At 42.4% G+C, this 22,058-nt stretch overlaps 1 protein-coding gene across 1 annotated transcript in view; it reads right to left on the reverse strand.

The window, feature by feature from the left end:
* Positions 1–2,305: 2,305 nt before the first annotated feature.
* SGCD (sarcoglycan delta) overlaps positions 2,306–22,058 on the reverse strand; it is a gene marked incomplete at its 3' end in the record, with an annotated part of 128,548 nt that continues 108,795 nt past the window's right edge. The window contains exons 6-7 of the mRNA XM_082006230.1: positions 4,143–4,266; positions 2,306–2,479 (exon numbers count right to left, since the gene is read on the reverse strand). Of these exons, the coding sequence (XP_081862356.1) occupies positions 2,306–2,479; positions 4,143–4,266 (298 nt within the window). The remainder of the gene's footprint in view (positions 2,480–4,142; positions 4,267–22,058) is intronic.

Genomic DNA, 22,058 nt, shown 5'->3' on the forward strand with positions numbered 1-22,058 from the left:
ACAAGGAACAAAACCTCTACAGTAAATGTAGGACTATGAATGGGACTTCAGTTGTGGTCCCAGAGGTAACGTAGACAGTATTTTGCTATATTTAACATGGTAAAAAAAAAGTCTGTGTCACTCTGGGTGCCCCTACAGTCTTAATGCATTTCATTAATATTTGTTGTAAGTTGCACAACCAGTTCCCAAGACACCCTCCTGTCCCTCCCCCCAAATAAACTAGTTTTAATAACAAGATAAATATGATGTGCTTCTCCTTGCTGAGTGCATTGACTTAAGGCATAGGCACAATTCCCCTCTTTGAACAGAGATGGTATAGTCCTGTGTCCCAATACAATTGTTATCCTGGGTGACCCTTTGCATTCAACGTTGACTCAAGACATAATAATTACAGGAATCATTCACTAACAAATAGTTTGAATTCATTAATTAATTGGAAAGCATTACTGAAATAAAAGTAGATCATTCAATCCTCTCTCAGGAATAAATTCTATGGGAGTGTTGCTTTGTTAGGCAACACCACATCTAATCTAAACTCCATAGAGATCTTTCATTTGAGTCCAGCCAGTTTCGGATTAAGCCAGAATTGTTAATTTAAAAAAAAAATCAAACTCTGGTACTCTCCAGACCACAAGAAAAAATGTGTAAATCTGTAAAAAAGGAATGAGCTAAATTATTTCTAAAGATTTCTGTCAGCTACATTTTAAGATTGCTTGAAGAATACCAGTTTTACTTAGATATCACTAGGGGTGGGCACAGATTTGTCATATTTGTACATGAGGTAATATTTTCAAAAGCATCCCAGTGGCTTAGAAACCTTGTTGTCCTCGTGAGATTTACTGTGACTTGGACACTTTTGCAGTAATTAGTACATTTGTTTTTCAAGGATTTTTACATGCATGTGGATGCAATTATGGGTCAGAGTTCAATGATCTGGGCTCTTCTCATTATTTTTCAAAACTTGAACAGTAGAAGTAATGTTACCAGATCAGATTTCATGTTTTATCCTGCCCGTAAGTGACTCCTGGACTTTAAAATAAGGAAAAATGCAACCATGAAAAGATTGAACCACAGAGCTTTTGGGGCTCAAATTGTAGAGGATCAGGCCTCCAAAGCCCTTGCTTGCCAGTAACCTGGCTTTTTCACAATCTTTATAAATCCTTGAAAAAGGTTTGTTTCATTGTCAGCATCTCTGATATTTGCAGTCTCCACCAAATCTAAGCAACCTTGGACTGTATATTCTGAAAAGAAAGATGACAAAAATTCTGGCATAGCACCTACATTACACATCTAATTTGTATGAATTTCCTTGTTTCTATGGGTAGAAAAGGTAATTTTCTCAGTTTTTATAGGTATGGATAGATAATGTCCAAATCTTAAATCTTCCTACCTTCTCATGGTACTTTAAATATTTTCAAAATTAAAGGTGCTAGTGCAGAGTGTGCAGGGTGATCCAGGACACCTGTTAACTAAGGAGGTTCAGGATTTTTCTGTTTAGTCCAACTTTCACAACTTTTTTCCTTCCAAGGAATGCAACTTCAGTTTTGTTAGCAGAGAGATGACTTCAGGTTAGAGTTAGAGCTGGCGTGTCACATCTGAATAACACAAGGCATCCTTGGTCATGCACAGTCTCAAATCCCTTCAGAAAAATATGTGATTATTCCAGCAAGAAGATCTGGACTTTTCTACTGGCCAAGTGCAATCCATCTCCCCCAACAGGAAGCCATACTTCAGGTGAAAATTAAAGAGTGTAATTCAACTTCAGGTATCTTGGATCACTCTAGGTGATCAGTACAGCACATCTGGCTATTTTGTTGTTTGTTTGGTTGGGTTTTTTTATGCCACTGATTTAATGGTGCAAAAAATAATTGGAGATGCTTCTTTTCCCTTTGTATGTTGGTGGGTCTACAATGGTTCCAGGGTCTTGCCCAGCCAGCAATCCCATTGCTTTGAGAACATGATCAAAAACGAGGGGTGATCATTAGACTATATTAATACAGAAGGGTTCAGGGGAGCATCGAGTCCAATTCAGCAGTTTGTACCAGTAAATTTTGGTGTGGGAACGAGAAATGCTACACAAATGTAACAGGGTCACCCTGGGATTCCTTGTACTGAAACATCATTTTACACAGAGGATATATATATATTTTATATATATTTTTTTATATATATATATTCACACACACGCGCGCGCACACAAAAAAAGTCTTTGATAGGCTTCCTGTGTTCTAGTAAAAATAGTTGGCAGCTGTGAGACCAGAACTGGCTTTTGTGCTGCCTGCGATGCCCCACTGCAAATTGTCTCTCAAAGGCAGACGCTTGTATTTATCTGGCAGGTCGAGCTAGAGCCTGCCTGAGACAGAAATAACCTCCCATTGGGACACACACAGAGCTCGTAGATTTTTTGCCTGGACCCTGCAGAAGAGGAAGATCCTTGAGGCAAGTTAGGTAGTTTGATTTTTGCAGAATTCAACGTTATCTGAAGTTGGAGGGGGAGAGAGAGAGAAAGAGATAGAGAATTAATGGAGAGCTGTTGGTTTTGATCTTGTGTTTAAAGAAGCTGCTACGAAACCTGGGTAGGCAAGTGTATTAAAATGGGAAAGTCTGGTACAAATTCTGGGTGAGCGTATGATCTGCCTTTACCATGAGCCACCTAAGACCTTCAGTTTGTTTCTGCTAATCTACCCACCGTGTCTTCTCGACTTGTACCTTCTTGGGGCACCTCCATGTTTGGGTTAACCCAACCAGAGGTACCCCACTGCTAGGCGGGGAGCGTGTATGGTTCATGTCAACACAACAGCTCCTCTTCTCCACCAGATCTTCTGGCACTATGATCTCATTGCCAGTTACGCTTGCAGGCTCACAGCACTGATTTTTATGTATATTTTATGTATACGTGTAACACTTTTATGTATATTAAAAATAACTTAAAATGCTGTAACAGACCTGAATTTCTCCTTATAAAACAGAACATAAAAGTGAACATGTGGCAGCTCTTAGATGCATGGCAGCTACAGGGAAGTGCTCTAACATCACCGAGAAGAGCGCAGTAAGATAACCTGCACACCAGAATATTACAGGGCGAATGACAGTATTTGCTCTTATCTTGCAATTACAGTAAGAGCCTCCAGTTTTAGTATCCAACCATCTAATCTCCTGAAAGAGACAGGTCAATACATGCATTTTAAAAGCAACTCAGTGTTAAAAACATTAAGGCAAGTACTTGCAGTAGTGAAATGTCTTGGATTTCAAATGTAGTATATTAGGTAGGGGTTTTTTTTTGTGTATTTGAGAGGTTTTTTGTTAACACCTGTGATCTGGGTTTGGAATGTCTTAAAATGTACATGTTTAGAAATAACAGGAATTGCAATAAAACCCTCATTCTATTTATTACACCTGACACTAAGATAGGACAACGTTAGCTTATGTTGGAGCTCTATTGTGGGGAGGTTTGCATTCAATGGGAAGCTCCTCCGGCCGAGGTTCTCGGTGGGTTCCCCAGCAAGAGCTCCTCAGCCACATCCTTCGGTGTCTTCTGTCATTGTGGCAGAAGAAAGGCATGAGAACCATGTGCTCACTTATTTTTGGGACACCAGAAGTGGCTTAACTCAACACCTATCTTACTTTTGTTCTGTGTAATCTCTTTTAGTTATTCTCTCTTCCTCTTTGGAAGCTTCCCCAGTGCAACAACCTGTGTCTCTTAATGTTCCCTTTCTTTCCAAAATGAAAACATCAGCTACAAAAGCTTTTCGGATCAATAATGGTGAATTAAGGTCTTCTTAAAGAAAAATGTATGATAAAAGATTTAATTATATTGGTGAAGTAAATCTTGTTTTAAAGTGACAAGGAAACAAAGAGTTTAGAAGTACTGTGTATTTTAGAGCCACATAAATCTACCTGAACAACAGATGCTATTATCCAAGCACTTTAAAAATAATGAATCAGCCTTTGCCACAGAGTGAGGCTTGTTTGCATATGATATGTTCAATGACTGCTAGCAGAAACTAAGCTAGGAAGGCTTCACCAGTGCCTTCACACCAGTGTTTCAAATGGAGCAGCTCAGTGACTCAGAAGGCCACAAATCTGCGGGAGATCAGTGGCTTGGTTTGCTTTTGCTGCAGGGCTTGACATCCTTGGCTTACCTCTCCATCTTTGGATTCCAGCCTGAGCTCTGTCCTGCATGTGGCCTTCAAGCTGCCGGCCTCGGCATTGATCTCGATGCCTTTTGGGGCCTCCATCACCAGCGCGCGCGTAGGCGACTCCAGTCTGCAAGAGAAAGGGGAGTTACAGAGCTCAGTGGGTTGACTATTCACGCTCCGTCTCAGGCAGTTGTCTGACACAGCCTGACTGCCCACTGCACGGCACCTTAGGACCTGCTGACGTTCAGACCCACGCCTGCTTTAGTCAGTGGAAAAAATTCATGCGCAGTGTGGTAAAACACATCACAAATCCAATCTACTAACATTTCACATCAGCTTTGCTATGCTGCAAATGCTGGGACGAGATGCAAGGTGCAAGAGCTTCCCCCATGGTCAGCTTGCTCATATGCAAGATGTGAGGTTTGAAAGGGTTTAAGGGCATAAGGAAATCAATGCAAAAAAAAGCTGAAGACCCCAAAATTCCTGGTCTCCACTCTTTCAATCATGTCCCACTGCTCACAGACAGGCCCCCTGAGCAGTGCTTCAAGCCCTCCTAACCGTGGATAAATCATAAACCTGGCTCTAGCAGTGGCTAACCTTTTAGTTCAGGCAATTTGGGTTAATGCTGTAAGATGTAGAAGCGCAAGGTTCAGTCTTCCTTGCTGATTATCCATTCATAGGTCTTGTATTATATTTATCTCTTCTTTATTATAAAGTGTCTTACTGCTTTCTGTATGGAAAATGATAATAAAAACCAATTGTTCCTCTTTGGGAATATCCTCTTAGTTGATTTTGTCACCATTTATTTACTGTACGATCACAAAATCTAGACTATGATCTCCCCAGGTGAAGCCAGGCAGGCTGGAACAGAAACTCCTTTGCTTCGACTGCTTTGGGCAGGCAGCACTGGCAAAACCAAAGGGCAGCACGCAACCACCGAGCTGACTTGGGCAGCTTTTAGGATCTGCTTACATTACCGCAGCGGCACTTCAGCTGTTTTTCTACTCTTCATATATCATCATTTGTGCAAGTAACTGTACTCTAAAATGGACTCCTGATGGTACTGAGACAACATTACGGGAGACTGAGGGAATTCATCTGTATTTGTTGCAGCTAACAGTTCAATAAAGCAAAGGCACAGTTCCCTCTGTGTGGCACTTTTCAAGTTATGACTTTCCCTCTTGCTGGTCTCTTCATATCGCTGCCTTTCAAACATCTTTCCCTCAAGACTCTAAACTAATCCGTAATTTCCTGGCTGACTCAACTAAATCTAAATTTCAGGGAAGAACTGAGGCATACGCAGCCCAAGGAATGAGCATGGTCTCATGGTTAGCAGCCTCTGCACCATCTTTCTGAGCTGCTTGTTGTTTGCAGGGAAGCTACATCTTATATAAATGTTCTTCTGATCCCTCCACTGCTGTCACCCCTTGGCTGGTTCCTGCATGAGGAACCTAAGGTTAAGGCTGCTGCTACTCACTGTTTTTTTCCACGACTGAATTGCGGATTGCACGGGGGAGAAAAAGCTTGCAAAGAATGATTGACATTAAATAGTGCTACCTGGGATATGATTCCCTCTGACCTTCTAATATCTGTTAGAATTTCTTTACGGTAAAAATAGCCACAGCACACAGCCTTAGGGCGCTGGCACGTGCGCTCTGGTGGCTTTCATGACCGTGGCTTAACACGCTGTCCGCCCCACACTTCCCCTGGAGATTTCTGCCCAGGGGTACAGTACGCTCTCGCCCTCAGTGGTGCAGCTCACAAGCTGGTACCTACCCCGAAAAATGAAGGACACTCTGCTTGCACTAAGCCGCTAGGATCTGAGCGGCAGTGGCTGGGATGCAGGCACATTTCTCCTCCTGCGTTCTGCTCCAGAGGCAGGATCCTCCAGAGGAGAAGCAGAGAGCTGAAGCCAGCAATGTCTTAAGTCAACAGAGGATGTGTCCAAACCCCAAGACAGCTGAGCTAATCTGAAGATAAAACAATTCCTAAGAACCACGGGCAGGTGACTCTTCTTCCCTACATGTGTTTTTATAGTTAGCTGAGCTGACCCCCACGCTGCCACCCTAAATCACGAGCTCAGACAGCTGCAATCTTGCTGACATGCTGAATTAATCAAAACCCATCCCTTTAATGGTAAAAATATAATTTCCAAGTATGGTTGTTTTTTTTTTAAACTTAAAACTATGGAAATGAGTGCAAGTACTCTAACAGGAAAGTGTAGCTCTTCCAATGAGAAACTTGGGCTTGCAGCCCACACGGATTTGTAGTTGTGCCGCAGGTTTGGAGTCTGACTCTTCCCTCTCTCACATGTTCAATATTGGTTTAACTGTTTGCACAGGATTTTGTCCCAATTTATGCTACTGTAAACGAGGACAGAAAGGTCCCAACAAAATTTTCCTTGGCATTTGACTGGCATATGATCGTAAGGGATTTAATTTGATTATTTTCTGATATCCTCAATGAATCCCTGAGACACCTGTCTTTGAACCAGGAGCTGAAAAATCTATGCAAAGCCAGAGAAAGCAGCTGAGGAGTTTATGCTCTAGGGGGTTTGAGTAATGTTTACTGAATACTTTCATTTGAAGCGAGTGTTTAAGAACCACTCTGCTTTTAAACCTAATTCTGTCTTCCAGAGCAGAACCAATTTGGAGACTAATAATGAAAGAAAATGATTTAGTGATGAACAGATAATTTGTTCAAAATCAACATTTGTTTTCCAGTGTGATACACTGGAGCTTTCAGCAGGATTCACATCTCCCAGTTAGGTGTAAGCCCGTACTTACAGCAGTAGGCTGGAAAGGCAGCTGCATGAATATAGATTGTTTCATTATTTGCTCCTGCTCTTGAATTTTCCATCCCAGAAATTGGCACATAAGCCCTTTTTGCTCCAGTATTTCCAGGACCGGTTTCTGACCTCTCTCACCGAGCTGTGCAAGGAGGGTAAATTCACCGCTACCCACAGAGTTACAGCTTGCTGAATTCAGGACCGAAATAAGCTACTTTCTCCCGCTGCCATAAAATTGCCCCCATCCCACCTACAGTCTCCTAGTAGGTGGATGAAGAGGCAGTCAGGAGACTGGTAGGTAGTCTGGGTGACTACCCACAACATGGGAATATCTCCTATGGATCCCAGGGTGTCATCTAAGTCCAAAATTTTAAAATAAAAGACACAAGTAACAAGATTTTCAGAACTATAAAAGTACCCAGGTTCCACTTATTACAATGGCTGTTAGGTGCTTTTCAAAATCCCACTGAGCACCTAAATGCCATAACAAATCTGACCCTTAATCTCGGTTCTTAGTTCTGCAACAGAGGTAATAGCACTTCCCAACTCCACAGAGAGGAGGAGAAGATAAATATATTAGTGGTTGTGAAGCGGTTACATACTGTAATAACCGAGGCCAGGTAAGTACCATAGCCAGAGATAGACGGCTGGCAGATGGATAACTGATCTTTCCAAAGCTGCAATATTAGCCTCTTACCTTCATCAAAAATACTGTTAGTCTTGTCCTCCCACGGAGCACGCTCAGCCTGCATATCAAGGTGCGAGATGATGTATGCAGGGGAAGCCTTTCTCCAGCTCACCGTGCTTAATGGACAGTGTTAAATGTGCCTCTTAAGCTCTTTTGTGCAGACATATCGCCAAAGCGTCCCACATTTTAAAGAGAGGTGATGGCATGTGTGTATCTCACAGTGAACCCCTCTCCTGCTATGGCTGGAAATTTTGCGCTCCTGGGAATCAACAAGAGAGCAAAATTTTCAGTGCCATCCCTGCTTTGCTTTGAAAACTTCAGCAATAATTTAAAGGAGGTCAGCACATGAGTTTGTATTGTGGTTCCAGCGAACGTCATTCTCTTGGAAAGATCATTACTTACCCAGATTTCTAGTTTTCATTTCCTTCATCATAAACAGTCACATTAATCACTCCAGCAGCACGGATTATATTTCCTTCTTGTCCCTCTCCTCTCCCCCTCCAGGATAATGCATCGTTTTCCTTACTGCTACTAACAGCCTTTTGAATTTGGGGAGAAGTGAGGATCTTGAGATGCGAAGGCGGTACCACAAGCAGCTGGGGACTGCTGACATGCTTCCAATAAAGTGGACATAATTTCCTTAAAAAAATAAACTTTAATGTGAATAGTTCAGGGGAAAAATTAGTCACCTGGGTTCAGCATTGATGCAAACTGGACTGGGCAAATAGAGGCCGATTCCTTGGAGCCCATCAGCCTGTGGAGAAGGACTGAGAAGGAAGTGACCCGATCTGCACCTCCACGGCGAAGGGCTGGTACCAAAGGCTGTAAGCACAGTAGAGGGATGATCCTCATCATGTGAAAGGAGCTAACGTGAGCTGGGGACCTACCACTTCCACTTTTAAAAGAATTTTTTGACAAGGAATGGCCCCAAGCTTCAGAATTCCTTGCCACCAACAGGGGATTTTTCTGTATGTGGCACAAGCTTTGCTTGCAGTATGGAAATGGAAAGAGAAGTTTACTCTCAGGAGGTGAGGAGCATATGATGCAGCAGTGTGGTAACATGAGCTAATTTAATTTTGCTTAGAAACCTCTGGACTGAGAATAGAGCATGTATTACTGAAGCTGTAGCCCATTATTTCTAATGGCTCTAATTATTTCTTATGGTATCCATCTGACCAGCTATAAGATTTCACATTGAGCATAAAATTAGCCAGTGTTACCACTGTGCCTGCTTACATCTCATACAATTGGTAAATTATGCTAGCAAGTAAACACAGAGCTCCATCAGTTTGCTGGTAATGAACCAGTATCTGAGGTTGAAATTTGTTTTCAGTTCTAACTCCCTTGTTTCAATGAAATCAATGGGATCACCCATTCGCAGTGACTTACACTTCTGACTCCATTATTTGTGTGTTTTGTTATATATATCTATTCATAGAAGAAAACACTATACTTTTCTCTATACTTTTCTCCCTATTAACTGGAAGCTAGTTAGCTTTTACTGAATTGCAAAGAAACTTATTTTCTATTTCTAGAATGCTTTTAAATTTTTTTTTTTTTAATTTGTCTTAACTTTGCTTGTATCAGAACAGAAAAAGTTTGGGAGGAGGAACAACGGGTTGGGTCTGGACTCACCTGGTGAAAACCTCAGCTGTTCATAAGCTCAAGCAAAGTCTTGTCATCTCCCAAAGAGCAAAAGGCTCTGCCCTGAGGTCTACCTGTCATCACTAGATTTGCTTCCTACTGGAAGGTACTGCCATTTCATGAGAACAAAACAAGCTAAAACATAGCAACAACAGTGAGCCAAATAGAAAACAGGAAAGAGCAAAAAAGGGAGCTGGCCTCGATACATCGGGGAGAGAGGTTAAAATCAAAAGGGGAAAATGCACAATGTCTTTTTCCAAGATACCACGATTTTGACAAAAATGAAGCACGTGGCACAGTACAGAAGCAGAAAGTACCCTGAGAGCCTATAGAAGAGATCATCACTAATAAGAAAATATGTATCCCTGTTATTTACTGCCTAGCATTGACATAAATCTTGTTTTCAATTGCATTTTAATGAAGCACACCAATTACTGTTTGAATGGGGACATCTGATTACAGTCTGAATCAACAGAAATAAATCTTGCTTATGGAAGGTTTCCAGGGTATTTTCTTTAGGAGCATTAATTACAGAAGTAAACAAGGATGTATTATTATCATGCATCCCATTGTAAATCCTGCCTATCACTGTAAATACTGTTTAGTTTGAGAGCATGTATGGTTTCATACAGTTTCCAGTGTTGATGCTGCATATCTAATATGTGACAATTCCAGTGCAGCCATGCTCTGAAACAGATTTTTATGGCTGGTCGTCCAAAGCCTCACATAATTCCTAATATGATCTAGCGGGCAATGAATGAAAATTCTTTCAGCTACCATCCACAAACCATGGTTAATTCCTAAGGAAAATCCAGTTAAATCTGTCAGAGACCTGACAGGAGCAGAGGACTAATGATGTTTTATTGGAAATTACAGTTTTCTAATTGAGCCAGAGATAAGTCTGGTTCAAATGGCAAGCAGTGCAACAACTTTGCTTCTCTGTATTTGGGCAACACAGATGCTAAAGAGATTTTGTACAAAGCTGAGTCAAGAAAACGAAAAAGGAATTGAGAAAATACTATGAATTACCCTTGTGCTTAAAACTGCTGCTAAGCTTTAATACTTCCGTGGGTAGGGAACCTAGTGAACACGCGGCATGAATAGCCCTGCTTAGACTCTGCAAGTGCTGCAGTCCCTGATGCATGAAAGAACGAGCGGGCATGTGGGGGTTTGTGGGTACCTGTGTGCTCGCTCCATCCTCCCCTCCTGCATCTATTAAGTCCTGGTCATTTCTCCCTGCTTCAGCTCTGCTAATTTAGTCTCAAGCTAATGCCTTAAATCTCATTTTACAACTCTCCTTTTATCCTTTTTGAATTTTTTTAAAAATAGAACTCCTACAGCTGCAATACAAAAAGAAGTGCTTAATCACAACAAGTGTAATAAATCTGCTGCTGGTTTTCCTAACTTCAGCTTAACACCAAGTGGGCCAGTTTATATATTTTTCACTTAGTTTGAGCTGCAGGAACTGTATTTAGTGAACTTTTCCTAAAAATGCTGGTGAAAGCCAGCATTAGGAAGACGCTCAGCTAATATTAAAAGAAGATTTCAGTAGGTCTAGACAAATGAGGAACCAGAGATGTTTGTAGGTATGGTACCCGCTTGCAGCACTAAGCAGGTGAGAACCAGCTTTCATTTTCCTCTGAAAAAAATGTCATTCCTCAGCAACAGGGAAAGTTTGAGCATGCAGTTCCTCCCAGCACACTGCAAGTCCCCTGCTGTAGTCTTCCAGTACACTTTGCACTAGCTGAGGCTTATTCAGAGCACTAAAAAGCAATAAAACCAGAAAAACAAGGACGAATCAAAATACAACTGTAAATTCTTTGTGATTGCCTACCGTGCTACAGTGTGGGAATTGATGAAGGACATATAATTATCCAAAGTTGTCCTAAATATTTTAGGGTTTGTTTTTTTTTTCTGACTTTGAAAGTAAACTCTGGAATGGTTTACAAGAAGCCAAATATAGTATTTAGAAAACAAAAGCACAGATAAAACAGAAGATATCAAATTAATCTAGGAAGAAAAATGTACTGTGTAATACTATTGAGATCTAGTTTCATTATGAACTGGAGAAGTGGTAAAGGGTCGAGATTGTCAAAAAGTGCAAGATGAATGTTTAACAAAGTGGATGTATGTCTGAGAAAATTAAAATCATCTGGATAATTAAAAAGTTCTGTTGCTTATAAATCAAGGAAGGAAATTATCATAGAAATTGGGAGGTAGTAAAAAATTATGTGCGGTAAATACAGATGTGGTTTAAGAAGATGATGTGTTTAAGTGGCCAGGGAAGGGATTCGGGGACACAAAATCAATTATTCCTATTTTAATTGTAGGGATGACTGCAACTCCACTCTCCTCACCCGGTGAGTTGTAAGCGGCTTGGTCTTGCTCCGAATCCCTACTGTGCCTGACAGACCCGAGCGGAGAGCTGTCTGCAAGATTACCTCCGTCTTTCGGCCTTCATTGGTAAGCTGGAACATCCAGAGTCATCAGTGTGCCACGGGGTGGGAAACCTCCACGTAACAGGACCTGGCTGCGGCCAGAAGATGCTGCGTGGCCGGGGCCGCATCCCGAGCAGGCACAGTGCCTCCTTGCACCGCCGGGCAGAGGCGTTACCGGCGGGGAGCGCCGGCGTGATTACCCAACCGTAGCAACTGTAGGTGGGACGGAGGAGATTCAGCCTGTGGAGCACGGCCCTGCACGTTAACGTAATCCCTGCCAGGAACCAGCCACACGAGACACTATGGAACACAGGAGCAGAGTCAGCGCTGGCTGGAGCAAGATCAAAGGACAGATGTCCCCGCTCCTGGCAGGAGCAGAAGTGGGACAGTAAATGACATTACCGCAGAGCAGGCTGGGCTCTAGAACCAAGCTACAGTGCTGCTACTTGATGCTACTTGTTGGAACTTAACAGCCTGTAATTAATTTTATTGCAAAAAACTCACCACCAAATGTCTCTTGTCACAAGTTACATAGTCTGGGTCAAAACCGGTCAAGTAATGGTCTGGAAATTCCTTCGTGGCTGTGTGTACTAACCGGAGGGCTTGAGGCTGCAGCACGGCTACGCCTCTGCTCCCGCTGACCACAGCTTCTCTGCACTCCCCACACGGCAAAGTAACAGACTTGGTAGCTAGATATGCCCGATCTACTACTTAACCCACCTTTTTTTTTTTTTTTTGCTTATCTAATATACCTCGTTACGTAACTTATTGCAATAAAATAAAACAAATTGAAACAAAACAAAATCCTCTGCCTGTTGGGTGCATTAATAAGCATGCTCATTTCACACATGAAGAAAAATAATTACTTTTTATGTCATGATAATTGCCTAAACCACAAATGCATTTTTCACAAACAAAGGTTGGGCTGCTATAAGTTTCTAATTACAGGTTGAAAGCTTCTAATTAAAAGGCATACATTGGAAGACACGCTTTCAACCAGAATTACAGAAGAGGCTGTTAAGATTGGGTATTCTCTTGATGTACTGTCACCAAGCCAGAGAGGACAAAAAGAAATAGAAACAAAGCATTGCAGCTCTTCAGTGGGGCCACTGACACCACTTGCTACCTAAAGTCTAACAACGTGCTGCCATCAGGAACATGGAGGAGATGAACACATCACAGGGTAGGTCTGTGGGGCCACCAAATTTCACAGCAGCCCTGAGCCATCGGAGCAGGGAGAGGGACAGCTATGTTGTAGCCTGGAGGTAACAGCTGAGGCTTAAATGGGCTTTTTTCTGAAGTTTATACTGGCTTCTAGATGGCGGTAGGTGGACAAAAGCCACCTGAGTTGGTCTAAACTTACAAAACCCGATGGAACGATGGTACTTGAGTCAGCTAAAACTTGCTAGATTAACCCATCAATATTTGTTAATGTAGACATTATACAGTGCTCTACTTTGGGGTGACTTTCATGTGCAGTCAGTGGTTGACAACTGGGTGAATTTGGGCCAACTCTCCCCCACTTTCATGGTTTGCTCTTCTGCTCTACTTTGGAAGAAGGTGGTACGATGCAATTTTCAAAACTTATTCTGCTGTTTTTCAGGGTGTTAAATAACCTGCTGAGCAGACCGGCATGTCATCGCTGACAGAGAAATCACTTTTTTGTGATAACCCAACGCACTCAAATGGGAGGATTACTGGCAGGGGGTGCAGTGCTATGCAAATGTTGCAGTCATTATCATCAGCATTTTGCATGCAGTCTTCTACATCAGAGCTACTTTACAAAGAGAAGAAATGTCGATCGAGACTTTCATTTTTTAATTCTTTTTGAAGTCTATCTGTCATGGGATTTTTACCTGCCGTTTGGTCAGACATAAAGGAAAAGGGTCGGGTAGATTAAAATCTCACGTGGATAGCACACAGGTTCAGCCTACGGTGCTTTCTGCAGTGATGATTTACTTTTCTCTGATGATTTATTCTATTCCTTCTAAAAAGATTGGACTTAATAGTAAATCATTTACAATGAGAAATATAGAGATAACAAAACTAAAAAGGATTTGAAATGGTAGAATGGTAGAAGACCTGCTGAAAAAAAGCTGTGTCTGTATGCATCATATACTTGCTGGTGATATCCTTTGGAAACATGTACATACTTGCCTAAGTGGATTTGAAGAGCTTATTTAGCATGACAAATTGGCTACAACCTGATGGCTATTTCTGAAAACCCATTTATAGACCTTCAGACACTCATACTCCTGTGGTATATCCATTCATTGTACAGTCAATTTATAATGATTCCACCAAATTAAATCTTTATTAACAAACTTATTGACTCTGACTTTGACTTTTTGTCCCCCCTTTTAATTAACTGCAGTAATGAGACAAGCAACATCCAATATAACAACTGACCAAACATTTTGTTTAAAACCCGCAGTTTATTTCAAGCAGGTCCACAAAAAATAAAGGCTGAATTGCTATTTGTTAAATGTCAATTTACACACTCTGTTGAACCTTTTCTGAAGCTTGTCAACCACAAATCTGCAGTCATTTCCCCCCTCTGATCAGAGCTATATAGAGCATATAATAATAGGTTTTCAGTTACTTTTCATGTTTATGCAGAAGATGTACCATTTGCTGTCCCCTGTATACTTCACAAAATGGTAAATATGCATAAATTGTAAATCTAAAGGGATGCATATGTGAAAGTTGTGGCCTCTTTCACAGTCACAATTTACACCAGCAATACAGTTGTATGTCTGCATGCATAGGGCCACAGAAATGATCCAAACTCTTCAAATCCAACCCATTATTATGCAACAATACCGCACCATCCTCTTTTCAACTGCGCTGGGCTCCTGCTCAGAGTTAGGAAGGTTAGAACCACCCGTTCACAGCCTTGCTCCCCAATTAGAGGCACAATTCCAATTTCCAGCTGCAATTCCCTGCCCAGCTGCCTGGAAGACACAAAGCAGCCTCCCTTAATCATAAGCGCACACACACTTCCTTGTACAAGCGGCTATGACCATGCGCAGAGATGTAGGACATGGCTCCAGTGAGAAGAAATACCTTTTACAGGGTCAAAACCGACTGGCAATCACTAAATTTGACCGAACTAACTTTTCCCACGCTTCTTATTACTTGCTAAAGCTGGGATAGCAGAGAGGGATGACAGAAGATGCTAAGTCAGGATGCTACCACTGAAACAACCGGTGGCTAGTCTGGTTACTGGCATAAAGCAGTTGCTCATTCCTGCATCAAACCTAGCTGAACTGAAACCTGACTTTTAACAAGATCGGTGATTTTTCATACGTGTCCACTGATGTAAGATTCCTTTACATCCTCCCCTTATAGCACTGCTTTGTAACCTCTTTTGACAATTTGGAGAATTTTCCTGTCTAAAACTTAAAACGTGCAATAGAGAATACAAATATGTGAGAAATGAGCACATCTTCTCTGGAGGAACGTCAAGACAAAGCCAAGGAATGGGCAAGACCACTGAGGACAGAGACTGAGAGAGGGGCCCAGTGTCCTCCGTGTGACCGGCTGCCATTTTGGCACCAAGAAGTTTGGCAGGGCAACAGGAGGGATGGGGAGTATTTGAAGAAGTTGGTGTCAAAGCTTTTTGATAGTCTAGAACTGAAAATCTTAAAGCTGTTTGAGATTTCCAACTATTTTCTTGCTTTCAAATATGCAAAGGCAAATAGGCTGGCAAACGGTGCAGAGAAGAAAATAAAGGGATTGTGTGGGTGGGTGGCGGGAGGAATGGAGCAGAGAGAGAAAGAGATCAGGAAATAACAAAAACTCCCAACTTGCTGAAAAAGAGAGTATAGAAATGTCTCCAAAAGGACTATTTTAATTCTGTGACTAGGATGTTTTGCAAATTCTTAGCATCAATTTATCTTCAGCTACAAATGAAACTGTTTTCTGTTTATCTTTTGCATATAATCACTCCCGAGTAAAACATGCATTGTATGGTAAGGTTTGACGATCTTTCACGGGAGATATGCTAGATATTTTTCTTAACTAAAAAAGAGACAGCCTGGCGGTGGCAACTCACCATATGCTGGGAGATGGCTATATTGGCATGAACCCACCTCTACGCAGGGCAGCAACATCCCTGGCCTGCTCCACCTGGAACTGGTGGGAACTTGGAACTATGAAGCACTGCTGCTCACAGGTGCTTGTCCCAAGAAGCTGCGATCTCTTCTCTCGGCTCTGTGTGTGCTATTCGATATCTGCCACTGTGCTACTGCTGGCATCCATGCTGTAGGTTGCTGACCTTGTTTGTTTTAAGGTATAGAGATCTGTTCTCCAGCTCCTTAGGTCAACCACAGCAAAATGAGATCGTGTTCAACATTTCTTGACTTCCATGAAGTTCCTTCCATCTTTCCTTGGGCAAGTCTGGATTCCGACTGTAATAACCTCCTTTATATGACTTTTTAGCAGATAACAAAGAGACAATTAGAGCTGCTAATGGAAGAGGTCAAATGGAGGTGAAATGAAATGGATTAAAAAAACCCCAAAACTGATGTCAGAAAAGCCTCCGTACCACTCAGTGGCATAACCACTTCCTAGAACAGGTTATTAGCTGGGAACTTCATTTCATTTTACTCTATTTTATTTTGATTTTAAAAAGAGAGGCAGGCAGGTAGGAGGACTGGCTTTGTGGTTGAGCCACTGGAATTCAATTTCCAGCCTTGTGATGAACTGCCTTTGTGACCACGTGTGAGCGTGCTCCATGCTCCCTGGGTTTATCGCAGTATAGCAGCGGTGGGGATGGTGCAGCACAGCCCAGGAGGAGTAATTCTCCCCAACACAGCAAAGTGATACAGGCAACTCTTTGCCACCGATTTCCCCTAGTACCCAAGCCATTGCATCTGAAAACTTTCTCAGCAGACTGCCAGCCCCGCTGCGGAGCATGGCCCTGAGCCATTACCTCCAAAAGGAACTTCACCAGATGGTCTCATGTGGTGGGAACGCCCTCGGGTAACCCCACTGACTTCCTAAGTACTGCCTTTAAAAGAAGGGAACATAACATGGGAAAGGAAATTGGACCTTAAAATCAACCTTAATTCTTCCTTTGCATAGCCAAAAAAAAAAAATTATGAAGAAACATTGCAAGAGAAAAAAATAATTGTGGTTATTTTACGGTCTTTGAAACCAACAATAATCAAAGCTACAAGGTATAAGTTTTTTCCCTGGAATTCCTCCTTTTTCTGTATTGCCTGCACCTTCATGGTATCTCTCAGCAGTAACGTTAACACTATATAATGATTACCTGCTTGGTAGGTAGCTGGAGGGAAAATAAAACAGGCAAGAACTTAACTCTGTTTAGGTTCCTCCAGTGCACATGGAATCTGAACAATTTTCTGTGGGTGGCCACCACTGCTAAAACCTTCCTGGTGAAAACTACTACCACGGTCTTCACCTGTATCAGTACCAAAGCCACCACTGAGCCAGGCCAGGTGGGAGTTAGGGTATATTTTTTCCTTTCACTTTAAAATACTGGTGCGTTTCTGTTCTTCAAAGAAAAAGGTATGAGAGATGTCTTGATTTGTAACATTTGAAGCTGCCACTCCGCCAGGTTTCCAAATGCCACCTGCTCTCCATAGACAGAGAAGTGCTACGTGCCAAGGCTGACCCATCACACTCCTAGCACGTGGAACACTGAAATTCAGCATTCCTTGTAACACCCTCATGTCCCAGAAGCCAGGAGTGGTTAATTCCAGCTCCAGAATAGTGAATCCACTCCTCACTTTGTGGCCCCAAGGAAATGAGGACATTTGTGTCACATCTGTGCACCATGCTGAGGAGCCACATTCAACACCGGACCTTCCAGTCCGAACCAGTGCTACTACCCACTCGCTAATGTTACCCAGTGTCACTGCTGGGATAAAACACTGGAATGAGTCAACATAACACATTGCTTGTTTTGACACTGAATATCAAGCCTGCTGTATAGAGCCCAGAGAATCTACATATGTGTATTAGAGAAATACAGTTGAAAATGTACTTCAGAGAAATTTCCTCAGGAGGGAGGAGGCAGTCAGAAGCTTGTTACCTCCTGTTCCCCCCTTTCCAAGATGGATAAGGAATGTTCTCAACATTAACGACACAGATTTTTCCAATGTTTCCTTTCAGTTTTCATGATCAGACTTCAAGGTTGCCCAGATATCAAAATGCAACTTTTCAAGTTGGGTGCAAACATCCACTAAGACTTGGCTGTGATTTAGGAAGGTGAAGAACCAACAACCTCCAACCCATGGCTGTATATCAACATGCCAGGGAAGTGTTTCATACTGCAAGCCCCAAGCTTCAAAATGGAAACTTTGGTGTTTTTTGAGCTGCTGTTCTAAAACACATTCTCATATCCATGCAACATCCCAGCATCCCAGTTTATTATGGCAGTGAGTATTTGTTTTCCAAAGCGATTTAGAAGTGGTGAAGAGGCAATGGCCTGGGAGTCAACCTGGGTTTTCTCCTGCCTCAGCCCCTGCACTGCTGCACACCACCAGAGAGGTCATTTCAGCGTGCCGTGCCCGGTCTCCTTTTGTCTTTCCTTGTTTGCTCGGGACACAGCTAGGTGCAAGGACTATCATCTCTTTCATTGTCTACACAGCTTTACGCACAGTAAGAACTCGTTTTGTCTACAGCATTTAGGAACTAATCCTATATAAGAAAGTATTAGCCAAACATGCCCTGGTTACCCAAACTCAATTAACTGTGGAATTGGAAGTGAATATAGTTAAAATAACAGGACCATTTACAAGAACTGGAGATTTGTAAAGATGTTTACATGCCTACTGGCCTGTTTTTAAAATTCGGGTGTTGCATCTTTCTGTGCCTGTTGCCTATGAAGGAGGTAACTGTATCTTATCTTCATGTAGTATCTGCTGCTGGATCTTCCGGCCTAAATGATTTTCATTCTTACATTAACATACCAGATTAATGCTCAAGGGAAGGAACCTATTTCATCCCCTGACTCAATCAAACACAGACAATGGGATCATGAGTCCCATCACACAGGTCACTCAACAGAACTTGACTCTGGCTTAAACAGGAGGGGAGAGGGAGACAGCTGCCTCTTACAAAACTTGGAAATTGCCAAAGAATGACTTTTCTGTCTCTCAGATATTATTAAGTTCACTGGAGTTCTTCCCTCCATCTTACTCCAATGACTCCCACAGTCCTCTTTTTTCCTGTGTACTTCTATAGAGCAAGTCACCAGGTATAAACAACATTTACTGTTACCCTAAAAATGAACATTTGCAATCTTTAGCTTATAGGTGATGACAGTAACAGAGTACCCAAGGCAAAACCACTGAAACCACACAACCCCCCAAACCAGTACAAACATACTCTGCCACTTCAAGAGAGTTCAAACAACTCCATCCCAGCAGCAACTGGCGGTGGACGGGGCAGGACCTGCCTTCCCGCAGCCTGCGCAGAGCCGAGCTCGCCCAGCGGGAACGCCTGCCCGGCTGCAGGGCACGGCCAGGTCTGGCAGGGTGCGGGGGCAGGTTTTATCCAGAGATGCTGACTACACGCCTAGCATGCTTCTACAGATGACAGTATACGGCATATCTTCATCTCCTCTAAAGGATATCTTTTATAAAGCAGTCACATCCTGACGGTCATGCTGCTTTAACTTTACTGCTCTAGTTAGAGGTATAATGTGGGGAGAGCTTAAAGAGATATAACTGGACAGGCCTGTTTTAATTGTTCCCACTAGACCTGTGCTCCGCGACCTTGGACATCCACAGAGCCATAAATACGAGCTTTGATTGCAGTTCCCATAGTGACAGGCAGGAAGAACACACTGCAGGGTGGACTAGGACCGCTTCACGCAGGCAAGCAGCAACTGGAAATGAAGTTCAGAAGCTCTGGGGACACTAATGTCACTGCAGGCCAGCCAACCTGGAAGATAAACATTGCTGGGCACTGCAAAAATGATTTTTCTATTTGCTTTCCACTCAGAGAGTGAACTAGGCTACCCTGTAGGCACTACAGGGAAATGAGACCGTGAGCTCTTCTGAGGCAAATTTACCAGTCCTGCCTGCTGCTGGAGATGTCAGAGCTACTGGCGGGGCCTGTCATGTTTGTGCTGTGCACACTTACTCTTGGGGAACAGGAACACCAGCCCTTGAGCTCAGTTAGACCTGCAGAGCAGGCACGGCTAATGCATGGAGAGCATTTCGACCTGGAGCAACACACAACGTGAGAGGCTAAATCACCCCATGCAAAGCTGCCAGGTACCTTGGGCTGTCCCTCTTCCAGTGCCAAAGCCAGCGTGGCTGATTCTATAGGGCTCTGCACTGTGCCCTGAGGGCTGTCACAGGGTTTGGCGTGCAAATGGGAGACCTTTGGCATCCCACTCCCAAAGGGAAAGGACCCGGTGGATGCACTCGTGGAGTTGAAGGCATCTTGTCTGGTGACATCCAGCTCTCGTTCTCACTGGGCTTTGTGCTGTGAATACAGAAATAGAATTCAAATAGCTCTAAACTCTCTATTTCAATATAAGAAATGGTAGGGTTGCAGGAAAAAAGTAGACACACATGCTGGTGGCCTGAGTACATATATAAAAGCAGCTCCGGAATATTTATATTAGCAGAGTGCAGAGCAGGAAAAGCTGAGCTGTGCTAATGGCAAAGCTGCCAGATATTTCTGAGTGACTCGCTCAATAGCACGGCACGGCGTGCTCGCTGGCTGCCCATCCAGCGCAGCTTCATTAACTCTCGCTGGCTGCCCATCCAGCGCAGCTTCATTAACTCCCCAGCAATCAGGACCTTACACATCACAGCAGAATGGAATTTACACATGGTCAAATCTAGCATTGCCTCTAGATCACTCAAAGTTACAACCCTCAAAAACACAACGGTCTCACCATTTCCGTGAGTATATTGAGGTTTGGAACGGAAAAAAAGCTGTTTTATCATCCAGGAAAAATCAGCAATTATTCAGAAGGAAGGTAACACTGAATCTAGCTGTCTATATACTCTGTACACCATCCAAAGTCTCCAATTCACATATATTAAACTCTTCAGACTTTGGTATTGTGGCAACTTTAATGTCAAAAAAACCCAGATAAGCCAATAATAGAAAAAGTACAAGGCATCGCTTTTCCCTTGCTACATATAACACTTTTACATACATGCATATGTGTGTTAAAAAAACCATGGTAATGCTAACGTTTTTGGAAGTCAAGATTACATGGTCTTTTATGAAGTTTAGTGGCACCCTGCAAGGACACACTGTACTATTCTCGTGTGGTAACTGATCATCCCGGTCTCTTCTCTGTGTCTCTAGCCTTTAACTGAAAGTAGATCCCATCATTTTTCAAGTAGTTGAGTCAGATTTGCAAAGTCTGCACATTCTTACAGTAGCCACAAGCACTTAAAGCATCAGCTTTTTTTTCCCTGTTTGGTTCCCCCTTTTTTTTTTGTTTAGACCAAATAGAATATGCCAGAATTGTCCAACATCTTTTTTTTAAAATGACCAGCTTGTGATCCCCTGACATTTATACAGTATGGACCATCATACTCCGAAAAATCAAGCATTGTAAAAAATGAATATCTCAAATTAGTGCTCAAATGTCTTAAGTTACTTTTGGAAATATTGACTAATAATAACTACTGCCTGCTCTGCTTCACTGTTAATCTCTCTTTCAGAAAGTGCACTTCTTGAACTGCAGAAAATGACTTTTTAAAGAAGAACTTAGCATTTTTCTGACTGCTGCAAACCATATGGAGAGTGGCTGACGGGTCCTGATGGATAACATATACTAGCAGCTTCCCAGAATACTCATCTCTGAAAAGAATGAAGCTCTGAAGAAGTGGCCTGGATAGCTCCATCAATCAATGCCACACTGTTAATTCCTGAGAGCTACTAAATATTAAGGGATGGTCAATTGTAAGGACTGGTCCTACAAAACTTCTGTAATCATTCTTTCAAAAGAGCCATAATCTCCACTTGGGAAGCAAGAGAACCATTATATGCACATATTTGGTCAAATTTTCATCCTAGCTCTTGGAAGCTAGTAAGTAAAAGTGCATCTAAAGATGTTTCTTTTGTTGATGTAATTTTTTTTTTCCCTGGAAATTCAAACTTAAAAAAGCATTCAATTTGTTGTGGAATAGTTTGGTCATACTGGTAGGTTAGCCAGTGCTGTAACCGACCCCAGCCTGGACTAGGAAAGTCAGTCATTAAGGAAATAATATGCCCTTTGTTTCACTCAGAAACAGAGAACTGGCATCCAGCTAGAGGAATGCTTCCTCAAAGTGATGATTATGAAACCAGCCTTCATTTTGGTACTGCACAGACATTTTGACATACTGTGTGAGTCAGAGAAACACTTTCACTCT

The sequence above is a fragment of the Phaethon aethereus genome (genome assembly GCF_964289735.1).
Source record: "Phaethon aethereus genome assembly, chromosome: 14".
In the NCBI taxonomy this organism is placed as follows: domain Eukaryota; kingdom Metazoa; phylum Chordata; class Aves; order Phaethontiformes; family Phaethontidae; genus Phaethon; species Phaethon aethereus.